This window comes from Loxodonta africana, chromosome 9 (assembly GCF_030014295.1).
Source record: "Loxodonta africana isolate mLoxAfr1 chromosome 9, mLoxAfr1.hap2, whole genome shotgun sequence".
NCBI lineage: Eukaryota > Metazoa > Chordata > Mammalia > Proboscidea > Elephantidae > Loxodonta > Loxodonta africana.
Genome location: NC_087350.1, coordinates 51,184,340 through 51,197,027, shown reverse-complemented (window position 1 = coordinate 51,197,027; position 12,688 = coordinate 51,184,340). Strand labels below are relative to the sequence as shown.

Below are 12,688 nucleotides of genomic sequence, written 5' to 3'. Positions count from 1 at the left end.
GCAGATCCCCAGCCCAGAACTATGTTGCTCATAAGGCAAGACTGCCCGGTGATCAGGCTCGCAAGCACTGGAATTAGGCAGCCTGCTGTCCACCCTCCAGCTCAACCACTTACCAGCGGTATGACTTTGAATAAGGGAATTCACTTTTCTAAGCTTCACTCTAAGTCTCATTTGCCCCATCTGTGAAATGGGCACAGTGGTAGCATAACCTCTTCACAGGGCAGCTGTGGGACTGAACAACACAATGCAGGCCAAGCGTGCAGTAAGGGGTCCAGCATACAGTGGATGCTTGGCTGGTGCTAATTATTGACGTAGGTCATTCCCAGTGGAAGCATGCCCACTCGCTGGGCAGATGGAGGCCCTATGGACATCCACTCTGCTCAGCACAGTGCTGTGGCCAAGCTGAGTATCTGGCAGGCAGGGTTGGTCCCTGCTCTCAGCCATCCTGGGGGAAAGAGCCAGAGGTACGTGGAGAAGAGGCAGCAAGTGTGGTGAGAGGAACTATCCGACCCAGGAGAGTCCTCACCTTCACGGGGTTCCCCTAGTAAGGGAAGCAGGGAACTGAGTTTCTCCAACCTTTGGATCCCCATGGAGGCTGATCTCCTTGAAGGGAGTGTTGGGTATTCATTAGTGGGGTCTTTTACTTCTCAACTCTGCACACTGACTCTGTCTGGACCCGGGTCCACAGGAGGCCGGGAGCTCCAGCGGAGAAGACTTTTGTGCTTTAAGGGCAGGAAGCAGTCATCGTTGCACCACCTTATTCTTGGCTCCTACTTCACTGCCTGCCTTCAGCTGGCACACAATAAGTTCTTGTGGCTTGCCCAATTTCAATATGACCAGTGCCGTGATGGGGAAAATGCTAGGTGATAGGGGACCCCAAGAAGCGCGTGGGAGGGGTTCATGGGTTGGCTGATTGCAGCCCCTCATCCTAAGTGCCTAGAAGATGCTGGGCCTGACTTGCTGTGTAAGCTTGCGCCTCAGTTTCCCCATCTGTGAAATGGGGGAGGGGGCCGGCTGAGTGGCTTATTCGCCATTCAGAAGGTCTGCTGGGGAGCCGAAGGGTCCAGGAGCAACGAAGGCGCTGCCCGGGCGCGCCCCCCCCCACCCCCCTCAGCCTGCGTGGCGGCAGCGCGCGCGAGCACAGGGGGCGGCGCGGCCCCGCGGCGGGGAGGGGCGGGAGCGCGCGCTCGGGCCCGCGCAGCCAGCGGTGGCGGAACCGAGCGGACGAGAGTGTGGCCGCCGCGCGGCCAACTCGTGTGAGACCCGCCACTCCGGCTGGCCCGCAAGTCCGCGCGCGGGTCCTTCCGCCGGGCCGCCGATCCCGTCCGCGCGCCGGTGAGTGGCCTGGGCCTGGGCCGGGCTGGGTAGGGGTCGGGGAGGGGGCGGGGGCTGGGCCGCGGGGCCGTCACCCCACACCCGGGCCCAGGCGAGTGCGCGTGCACACGCGCGCGCCCGAGGCTCCGCGGGGAAGAGCCGGAGGGTGTGCATGCGTGAAGTTGGGGGTGCGCTTGTGAAAGTGAAAATCTGAGCGTGTCTGCGTCGGTACGCGTCCGAGCGTGTGAGGGCTGCGTGTGTCCCGCTGTCCTCAGTTCCTCAGTGTGTTCTCAGGAGTGTGTGCATGCCTGCGCCGGAGTTTGTGCGTGTGCACATCAGTTTCTGGGTTGTGATTTTTGGTGTGAATGAGTGCTGGAAAACGACCATCGCTCTCGTTTATCCACTTAGGGGATGTTTACTATGTGCCCAGGACTGTGCCAGGCCCTTCACTGTGATCTCATTTTTGTGACGTAGTATGTGTGGATCGTAGGGAGTATGTGTGTGTATGCACATGTATGAATGTGGTATTCACAAATGATTTGTGTGTGCATTTACGAGCCCGAGAAGACAAAAGTGTGCATATGTGGATGTGAGTGTGTGATTTGTGTACAGGAGTGTGTGGGTATGTTTATTATCAAGGGTGATGGTTCCTCTGGGCCCACCAGGTCTATATGTGTGATATGCCTGTTGCTGGCCCAGATGTCAGGGAGCCCGTGGAGAGAAGTTGACCTGGTGTGAGCATGGGGTGGGTGCCAGGGCCTCACTTGGTGAATGAGGGACCAGAGGACAGACTCCCAGAGCCCCATTGAGCCTGGGCAGAGGTCGAAGCCTCTTAGCCAGGCCTGGGCAGGACCACTGGCAGGATCCAGGACACACAGGCTGGGCAGGAGATGTGGTAGGCTGGCAGAGCCCTTTGGCCGGGCACCAGAGGATGTGTGCCTGGTTTTCTTAAAGACCCTTCTGGGTCTCCACTTTGTCTTGGCTCTCTCTGGCCTGGCTGGCTTTTAACCCTTTCCCAGGTCTGGAGGTTGACCCTGGTGAGTCCAGCAGTACTAAGACATTTGTCTGTGCCTATGGGATCTGTCTCTGCCTGTCCTGCTAAACAGATAGATATTTGTCTGATTGATATGTATGGCACCTGGGCTCCAAGCACAAGTCTCCAAGACAGTAACAAATTCATCACAGCAGGCTTGGGACACCATCTTCCAAGGTGTCTCTCCTTGGAGCTTTGAGTGACAGTGTTTTGTGCTTTATAAATGCTGAAAATCTTTGTAGTCCAAAGTCTTTATTGCTCTAAGGCAAACTTGAGAAACTCTGTGGATCCCCATTTCCTCTGCATTTTCAAAATTCAGCTTGCCTTTCTGAGGGGGAAAATGTCGTCTTAGAAGCTCGGCGTACGCGCAGGCAAACTTTGGAGGCACGTTTAAAAACCCCGTAGCTAATGGAAGAAGAATTTCATTGAAAGGGACACAGAGCCGGCTGGAAGCGCCTGCTCCCAACGCAGCAAGCTCACCAAGTGAACTTTGGACGTCTTCTTTTAGACAAACAAAACCTGGAAGGAAACAAAAAAGACCCACATTCTTTTGCTTTTTTGTCTGAAAAATGGAAAAAAAAAAAAGACACACACCTTCTGGGTTTGCTGGAAACGTGGCCTTTCCCTTCCCCCATCAAGGCCAGGCCCTCCCTCAATCCCCCACCCCCAAATAAAATACGCCTGGGGAGCTGTGGAATGAGTCACTCCCTGGCAGAGGGCCTCACGGGCAAACATTTGGGAAGGTTCTTGCCTAACTTCCCAGAAGAAAAGGCCCAGGATTTAAAATGGTCCCTGTGGTTTGTCAGCCTCTGCTGTCCCGTCTGCTTTGGAAATGACTAAAAAGAAGTTTCTATCTTTACAAAATAAAGTCTCACTATTTTTTTTATCCCAGGTTGGTTTGGGTTTGGGCTTAGGGCTGTTCAGGGTTCAAGAAATGTAGTTCCTGGCTTTGCCAGATGGGCATTTCGGTGGGTTTGAACAAGAAAGGAGAGCAGGGAGAGGGGAAGGGGACTCACATTTGTGGAACACCTACCATGTGCCAGGAACCATCCTGGGTGCTGTTGTTAATCCTCCCTATAGTCTTATGCTGCAGAAAATGGCCTTTGGTTTTATGCATGAGGAAACTGAGGCTTGGAGAGATACACCCTGTATCCTGGGACAGCTGAAAGGAGGTGGAGGCAGACTCTCAAGCTGCCTGCCTGACCCTGCAGCCTGTCCTCTGTCCATTGCACCAGGGATGTGACATTTGACTTCCTCAGATGTATAGACTCGGTGCTGAGTGCTTTACACACATCCACTCATTGCATTCTCACCTTGAGGTAAGGGCTATCTCCATTTTACAGATGAGAAAACTGAGGCTCAGAGAGATGAAACGACTTGCATAATTTTGTCAAAGTAGCACTGCAACTAATGGCCATCATTTATTGAGGGCATACTGTGTGCCAGGCACCAGATTAAGAACTTTAAGTGCCTTATTTCATTCAGTCCACTAACCAACACTATGAAATGGAAACTGTCATGATTACCATTTTACAGATGAGAAAAGTGGGGTACCAAGCCAAAAAAAAACAAAGCTGTCGCAACTGAGTCGATTTTAACTCATAGTAGATTTTGACTCATAGCGACCCTATAGGGCAAAGTAGAACTGCTTCATAGAGTTTCTAAGGAGCGCCTAGAGGATTCAAACTGCCGACCCTTTGATTAGCAGCCATAGCTCTTAACCACTACGCCCCCAGGGTTTCCAACTGGGGTACAGAGAGATTAAATAACGTGTTGAAGATCACGCGCTAATATGCAGTAGTTTTGAACCTAGGCCTGTCTGAGCAGAGCCCATAGTCTTCCTGCTGTACCTGGAAAGTAACTGTCACTACATACTGTGTGTCTGGCCTGATACTAAGGTCCAGTATTGCTACCTTGATTTTATAGAGGGGAAGACGAAGACTCAGGAAGGTTAAGGAACTTGGGTTGGGTCATAAGCTGGTAAGTGGCAAAGTCAGGATTCAAACCCACATCTCTTACGTTAGAGTTGAGGTTCGTAACCTCAAACCAGGTCTGGCTATCTTTGTTGAGCTTTTTGCCTCTTGAATGCTGAAAAGCCAAGTGGGTTGAGGCACTCCAGGTTCCTGCAGGTTCCTGCCCTGGCTTGGCTCTGGCCTTCTGGGAAAGGTCTTTCTGAAGGCACCACTGTCCTTCCTTGTCCCTCTTGTACCTGTGGTGTGGGTGAGCAATGCCCAGGGCCAGAGTTATCAGATGGAAAAGGCTGCAGTTCACATTTCTCTTTCTTCCCCAAGTGCCAAGGATTGGTTTCATAAGGGAAGCATCAAAACAATTGTCAAAAGAGACTATAGGCAGCCCACGAGTTACGAACAAGATCCGTTCCTAAGTCTGTCTTTAAGCCGAATTTGTAGGTGAGTTCAAACAGGTACCTATGGTTCTTATTTAGCATCAGTTAGTCGAATGTTTGTCTTAGTATGTACTATATCTTTTACCTTTCTATGCTCATAAAATACTTAAGAAACACTTCCAAGCTCCATTGTTTTCATGAGCATCACAAAGTTATGCATACGTTCCTTGTTACAAACCATTGTATGTACACTATTTCCTTTCTCTTCTCAGGTCAGGCCAAGCAAGGGGGCTAGAGGGTAGAGAGTGGAGGAGGACCCTGATGGACTCATTCAAGATTAAATACAGGTCGCCACGGCCAAGCTCGTGTGCAGAGGAAGCAAGCTGGGACACTGCTCCCAGGAAGAGCCCAGCGTCCTGACCTCTGATGATGGAGATCACCTCCAAAGAGCCTGATTCTCACATCTGAATATCTGACATGATCATTTTTACGTATGCCTCTTGTCACTTGTCACTTTAGTCCCGTGCCTGTCTCTTTTCCTTGTTCATTTCCATTTGTCTCACGGTTTATACTACGTTGTACTTGAAAGGAATGTGTGTGAGTGTGTGTGAGGACCTGTGTGGTTTGGGCTGTGTTGTGCCTCTACAAGTTTCCTTTGGTGTTGAAAGGAAAAGGTATTTCTCTCCTTTCCAAGCATGTTCTGCAAATTGATGAACATTTGCAAATTGCTTTGAGATGCGTTAATTTAAGGTGTGAAATAATAGATCTTGTGTGAAGGCTCAGCCACATTTCTGGCATTGATGGATTTCTCTCCCGTCTGGCCTGTGATTTAGGGAGGTAAAAATAGTCCTTGTTTCCACATTTTTATCTTTTTTTTTTTTTTGCTGACATCATTCTTAGGAAGCAGTGTGCACATGCCACGCTGAACTTTCCTTGGGCATCAGAGCTCTGGGGAGCAAGGGTGCTCCTGGAACGAGGGGATTGTCTGCGGTGGTGTGGGCACCCCAGGTGTCTATGAAGTTGTTTTGAATTGAGCAGGCAGTGGATGGCTGAGCTTGGATGTAAACCAGGGACAGGCTCTTAGAGGCCTCAGTGGCTCCTTGGTATCTGGCCATCTCCTCATTTCTGACTCTTGGGTAGTGATGAGATAGCTTTTTGGGAAAATTTTAGTTTAAAAAGAAAAATTCAGGTCAGTGACTTTACTCATTCCTGTCCAAACTGGGTGACGTACACGCAGTCCTGTCCTTTGGCCAAACCTGGATTAAGCCAACAGCCTTCTCAGACTTGTCTTCCAGACAGGAGCCAACGTTTGGGCAGATCAGTGGTGGTGTAATTTCCTGTGACGTCAAATCTGGGAACTTGAACTTGGAGTGTGATCTAGCATTTTGACATCTGTCCCTCTAATAGGACTTGCTTGTGTGGACAGACTCACACACGCAGGACCCGGGTTTGCTCCAGGCTGCACCGTTGTCTCCAGTTCTGGATTTTTCCACAGGCAGCTTCTCGGGTGGTCTGGTTGCAAAGGCACCAAACTTCTAACCAGGCCGTGTTGGCCTTCACTGGCTGGATCACAGCACCCCGCTGTGCGCTCTATCTGAGGGGAGGCCATTGGAGTTGAAAGGTGGCGTAACCGTGATCTGAAATGCATTCAGTTCCAACGGCTGTTCTTTCTTTTAGACATCTGCATGGTGGTGACCTCATAGAAAAGAAAAAGGGGGCTTTATGTAGGAATTCCATAGAGTGTGAAGGAATTCTGACAAGGGGAGGGGGAGGGAAGTCGCCACTGGGAGCCTGGAGTGTCTGCATTTTACTTGTTTAACCCTCACATTTAACCCTCACATTTCAAAATTAGGCAGTGCTTGACCACAGGGAACAGAAATCCACTTAAGGGACAGTTCCTCTACCCCCGTGTCCTAGTTGAGGCTGCTGGGCTTAGCTCCTCACACACGTCCTTACTGCAGGTGAATGATAGAGTTGGGATTTGTCCAGTGCCCCCTTCTCCAACGCCTGCCCTCTCTTGTTCCTTGTTGCCCAAGAAACTGGAATTGTTGAGAAGAGATCAGCAAAGACTTGGAGTTACTTTACCAGTGAACTAACACTCTGATCATAGATAAGGAATTCAGCAGGCTCACAATCCAATGACGAGCTTTGCGAGAGAATACATTGTTGTGGACTTTTGGAGTTGGGAAAACACTCACCATCTACCACAATCACCCATTTTACAGAATAGAAACTGAGACCCAGAGAAGGGAAGATGCTTACCGACAACCACATTAAGAACTTGAGCTTTGGCAAGGCTTGAGTCCCAGACTTGCCACTTGTGAGCAAGTCACATCTCTTTGGGCCTCAGTTTCCTCCTCTGGAAAAAAGGGTTAATACTATGACCTCATAAGGTTTGGGGGAAGTAAATGAAATAATGCACATGAAGTGCTCAGCACTGGGGTAGCACCTAGCAAGTACTTGATGGCACTACCCAAATTTTGTGAGATGTTGTTGTATGCCACTGAGTTGATTCCAACTCATAGTGACCCTAGAAGACAGAGTACCACTGCCCCATAGGGATTCCTAGGCTGTAATCTTTACAGGAGCAGATTGACAAGACTTTTCTCCCACTGGTAGGCTCGAACCATCGACCTTTCAGTTAGCAGCCAAACACCTTAACCACTGCTCCACCAGGGCTTCTTGTAAGAAATGTTACAAACTAATTACTAAGGACTTCCCAGGGGCACAGAGCCAGAAAGGTTGGCTCTTTGTCCAGAGGGTTTTCAATACCACTGCATTGAGGCCTTACACAGGGTGAGTGGGGTATGGGGGGCCCCCTCCAAGTACTGCTGAAGTGCTTTTCAATGACCGTGATCCCAAATTAGAGGGGAAGGAGACAGTGGCAGTTTGGAAAGAGGCAAGATTTGAATGGCAGGATGGCCCTGTAAAGCCAGAGGAAAATGTTTGTAAATCAGTGTTTTGCTTTCCTCCCCACCCACCCCCCACAAGGTGGGGAAAGTGAGCCATAAGTTTTGGTGCATCTTCTCAGAGTTGGAGAGTCTCGGGACACCTGAGAGCTGTGTCAGCCGAGGCGTTTTATTAAGCAAGGCAGATGTTTTGTTAATTATTTACACAGCCTTGGCCCCATCAGAGGTCTGTACTGACAGGAGTGGCTGTCACAGACTCGGGCAGGCAGTGGGGCTGGCAGTTCTTGGTCAGAAGTGAGCAAGAGGCCCACTCCCTATAAGGAGACCTTGTGGAGGGCCCACCCGAGAGGCCCAAGGAAGTCCCTGCCTGTTTTGCACTCCCTCCTAAACTATTTGGGGTTCCCTCAGACTGGTTCTTTTCCTTGAGGGGGAGGAAAGTGATCCTTGTTCTCTGGAAATGGCCACCCCTTCTGAGGCAACTTCTGCTGGGATTCTGCTGGAATTAGCTATTCAGGCTGGTGTCTCACCCGAGACACCACCATGGTTTATGTGGTGGGAGAAAAACCTCAGCAGGTTCTGGGGATCTTTGAATCCAGGACTTCCACTCCCCAGCTGAGTCACCTCATGCAAGGGCCTCTCACGAGCACAGCTTCCACTTCCTCATCTGGAAAATGGGAGAGTAACCCCAGGCTCATGGCCCTTGATTCTTGGGTACCATTTGGGGTGATTTGCCTTAAAATCGAACTTTAGAATTTGAACCCTGGAAAGAAAGAAGCCTGGGATCATAGCCTTCCCCGAAAGTCCACTAAGAATGAGGGATGCAAGCTCTTCTCTTGTTACCTGTTAGATATAAGGAGGTTTGCATAGGAGTTAATTTAAGAAAAGGCCCTGATGCTTAAAAATTGCAAAGGGTAAAAGTTCCTCATTTTGTACATGGGACACTGAGGCTCAGAGAGCGACCATGACCGGCATAAAGTTCCCCCATGCAGCCTGTAGCTGCAGTGCAGCTTAAATCAGATCACCGTCCCAACTTTCAGACCAAGAACCTGTTCATGGGCTGGGCTGCTGGTGCTGTAGAAACACAGACAATTCACTGCCATGTGAGTTGAGTAGAGTCTATATCCTGTTAACCAGGCATGTCTGTGGTGGCTGGTATGGAGCATATTCATTCACTCATTCATTCAAGAAATATGTTCCTATATTTGGGGTCAGGCATTGTGCTGGGAGCTGGGACAGAGATACTCTAACAGCCTTGGTCCTCAGCCTCTGACCACCTGGTGGGGACAGAAGTTGTGAATGACCACTTTGTAGGTGCTTGTGAACAATTTGCAGCAGGCATCCTTTGGGACTTGCTTTCTGGGGAAATAGGAGTACCTCCAGGAGTGAGGGGTGTCTGAGGCAGCCTTGATGGAGATGTGAGGTTTGCTGGATAGAGAGAGGGTGTTTGGAGGCCAGAGGCCTAAAAGGGTTGGAGTAAAGGGCAGGCAGACCACAGGAAGAGTGCGTAGGTAGGGAGATGTGGGATGGGGAGCTGGGTGCAGAAATGAGGTTCTGGGCTGTGGAACGTAGGTACCATTATGCCCATTTTATGGATGAAAAAACAGAGGCACAGAGTCCAGGATTCAAAGCTTGTCATTATCCATAAGGAGCTGAGCACCCAGCGGCTCCATAGGAGAAAGACTTGGTGATCTGTTCCTGTAAAGATTACAGCCTAGAAAACTCTATAGGGCAGTTCTGTTCTGTCACACGGTGTCGCTATGAGTCGAAATCAATTTGACGGCACCTAACAACAATAACAACAAATTATCCTTAGTGTAACTATGGTGGGTTAGGAGACAGAGGGCAGAGGCTGCCCTCTGGAAGAGCCCATTATGCAGGCTATGAGCTGATGCAGGAAGAGACAGCCAGGCCCAGGACCTGGGAGAGGGCCTCCCAGGCAGCCGGAACGAACAGCAGGTACCAAGGTACTGCGCTAGGGGCACAGCCTGTCCAGTACCTAAGAGAAGAAAGGCCAAGAAGCTCAGCTGCAGAAAACACTGAGCTGCAGAGGCCCGTCAGAGACTGGGTGAGATTTGGTCTTTGTGGTAAGAGCAATAGGGCACGTTTACTTCACCAACCTCCCTTCTTAACAGTTTCCTCCCTGCTCACTGCTCCAGCTCACTGGCCTCTTACCTTTCCTCACCTAAGCTCAGTGCACTCTTACCTTGCTACCCCCTCTTCCTGGAATCCTTTTCCCCAGTTATTCCCCAGATATTCACTGCCAATGTCATTTCTCCAGAGGGGCTACACCGAGCCCACCTGATCAAAATTAACCCCTTGCCTCTCTCTCCGTTCCCTGACCTGACTTTTTTTTTTCTTTGTGGCCCATACCCTTCCCTGACATCATATGTTTGTCATGTGCCTCCCAGTCTAGAGTGTAAGGACTTGGTCTGTGGACCACAACTGCATCCTTAGTGCCTAGCACCATGCCTGGCACATAGTAGGTTCTTAGGATTTATTGAATGAATGAGAAGTTTCAGGTGGGCAAGTGGCAGGATTCTTGGAGAATGTTAATACGGAGTTAACAGATCTGTTAGTCAACTTTGTTAGCTGCAAGGAGGCCCCTTGGACAGCAAAGGGCTGAGTTGTGCCCAACCGACCCCCTCTGGAGAAGAGGTTTTTCTAGAGAAAGGGCTTATCCTTGAGTTACTTCAGGTAGGAGGAACTCTATTGCCAAACCATAGCCCAGAGGGCTTCTCCAGCCTCTGGTTCCAGGGTCTCCTTCTTTTGCCCCTTTTCGCAGAGGCAGCTGCTGAATGTTTGTCTAAGAGGGGCTTTGGCGATGAAATGGGTAGGTGCCGAGAATCATGTCTTAAAGCTGCATTTTTGTACCAACCACACTTTTTTTTAAGAGGGTATATATTTTGGGGGTGCTTTGGAAAGAAGAAGGTGCTAGGTCCCCCCAAGCCATCTCTGGACGCAGACACTGCTGTTCAGTGAATGAGGTGGACCTCAGATTCTGCCCCAGGCCAGAAAACAGGGAGTCCCAGAGTTGAAAGAGGAAACGATTCCCCAGCTGGTGTGGCCTTGGCAGGCCACCAGGGTGGGTGCCCAGATGGCGGGATCACTAGGCACCACATGGCAGACAGACAGGGAGCGGGGAGAGGGCATCCACGCCCTAGGCTCAGCAGGTCTGGTGAGCCCCCAGCTGGATTCGGTTACAGCAGGCTCTCAAGTGTGGACTTGGCAAGGCTGACTCTGTGTGTGTGTGTGTGTGTACTTCCTTTGTTCATCTCCCCCAGGAATTTTCGTGGCCTTTTGTGCTTGTTTTAAATGCCAACCGCCTCAGCTAGCCCAGAAGGAAATGCAGACAAGGTTTTTGTCTGTGTAGAGGCTGGGAACAAGGGTGGGGACCTCCTGCTCTTGGGACGGCTTGATGGTGACAGAGAGGCGTTTGGGAAACATTCTTCAGCTTGCTCTAAGGGTGATGGGCACAGTGGGTGCTGTCTTGGCCCCTGGATGGGGCTGTGGGCCACTGAGATGAATAAGACTCGTGTCCAGGTTTCATGGGGCCATTCTGCAAGCAGCAGCCAAGTACCACTCGGGGCCTAGCCCTTTGCCGGCCACCAGGAAAAACACACAGGATTCAGGCAGGGTCCCTGCCTCATCTTCTTGGGAAAGCACGCAAAGGAAATACTTCAATCCAAGCTAGCAACTTTCTTTTCAACATACTTCGTGGTATCCTAGGTGTTCAGACGTCGGTCATCTGTACGGTAGGCACGTGATAACCATGGTTTCCAAACTCCCCAAGGGGCAGCGGTCTGTAAAAGCATTTTAGTGTCACTTGGGGCAAAGAGGTAGTTTGGAAGACCCTGTTTGGTCACTGATGTGTGAGAAGTTCCTGGATATTCGAATGTGGGTGGCATCTTTGAAATTGCTCAGTGCTGAAAATTCCGGAACATATGGTCCCTGTGATGTGCTAATGTTAGCAATCGAGATATTTAATTACCCAGAAAAACTCCTTTTCCTACCCACCAAGGGTTACTGGAGAGCCTTTATTTCTCAGGAGGAGGGTCTTACACAGTGTACTCTGAACCAGCAGACTGGGAGTCATTATCCCTCATTAATTTATTAGCTAATTAAGTGATTTACCCAGTCATGCATTTATTCCTTCAGTCACTGTTCATCCAGCAATGTTCACTGGGTTCCTAGTAAGGGCCTGGCCCAGTACTGGGCACTGGGGATAGAATGAAACAGAACAAATGTTACTGCATCCCCACTGTGTGCCCACTGGGTGGTGCAGCATGGTACAGGTGCATTAATTCACTTCTCAGCACACATTTGCTGAGCACCTACTATGCCCAGATCTGTGGAGATGCAGAAATGGAAATGATACAGCCCCCAGCGGTCTGAACTCTTGCCCCATTTTGATGGGGTCTCTTGGTCCCAACCATCTGCCCTTCCTGTTCACAGGCCGCACGATAACATCCCTGGAACGAACCGGGAACAATCCAGATGCCCCAGGAACCAACGTCAGAACAAGGCATCCCCTTCACACGTCGTGTCTCAGTTCAGCGTCTTGCCACCACCCAGCATTTTGAGACAGAATGTGAGATCTCGTGGTTGGCTAAATACATAAATATTTTATGTCTCGATATTCTGAAAACGAAGCCCAAATGTGCAGAGCTGCAGCACATCAGGGCTATAGATCATATGTTATAATAATTTGATGACATGTTGTTTAAATATTTACGGACTGATGCGATATGACAATGGGGGGAGAGAGGAGGCTAGGAGCAGAGTTGTGGCAGATGCTAGAAAGGAGGGAGCAAATACGCCAGAGCCCAAGAAGCGATGCCCGCGTTTCTAATGTGATGTTTGGAGGTTTCGTGGCAGTAGCAAGGACTGACATTTGTTGAGCACTCACCACGTGCTAGACCCTTCACTGACATCATTTCATTTACTCATCACATCAGCATCTGGTCATGAAGATGGGACAGTTATTAACCCCAAGTTACAGATGGCAAACAGAGGTGCAGGGCTGGTCAGCGATCTGCCCAAGACCCCAAAGCTTGTGAGTGGCTCAGGCTCAAAGCCAGGTCAGCTGGA

The 12,688-nt window shown here is 50.2% G+C and overlaps 1 protein-coding gene across 6 annotated transcripts in view; it reads left to right on the top strand.

Annotated features, from left to right (window-relative positions):
* The first annotated feature begins 1,215 nt into the window (after positions 1–1,215).
* NEK6 (NIMA related kinase 6) overlaps positions 1,216–12,688 on the top strand; it is an 87,652-nt gene continuing 76,179 nt past the window's right edge. For 3 of the 6 annotated variants that reach the window (XM_023544935.2, XM_023544934.2, XM_064291450.1), the window contains exon 1: positions 3,238–12,188. In XM_023544935.2, the coding sequence (XP_023400703.1) occupies positions 12,095–12,188 (94 nt within the window). In that variant the 5' untranslated portion in view covers positions 3,238–12,094. Of the gene's footprint in view, positions 1,336–3,237; positions 12,189–12,688 lie in introns of those variants that run through there. The other 3 variants (XM_010587635.3, XM_023544932.2, XM_010587636.3) reach the window with 3 other exon arrangements.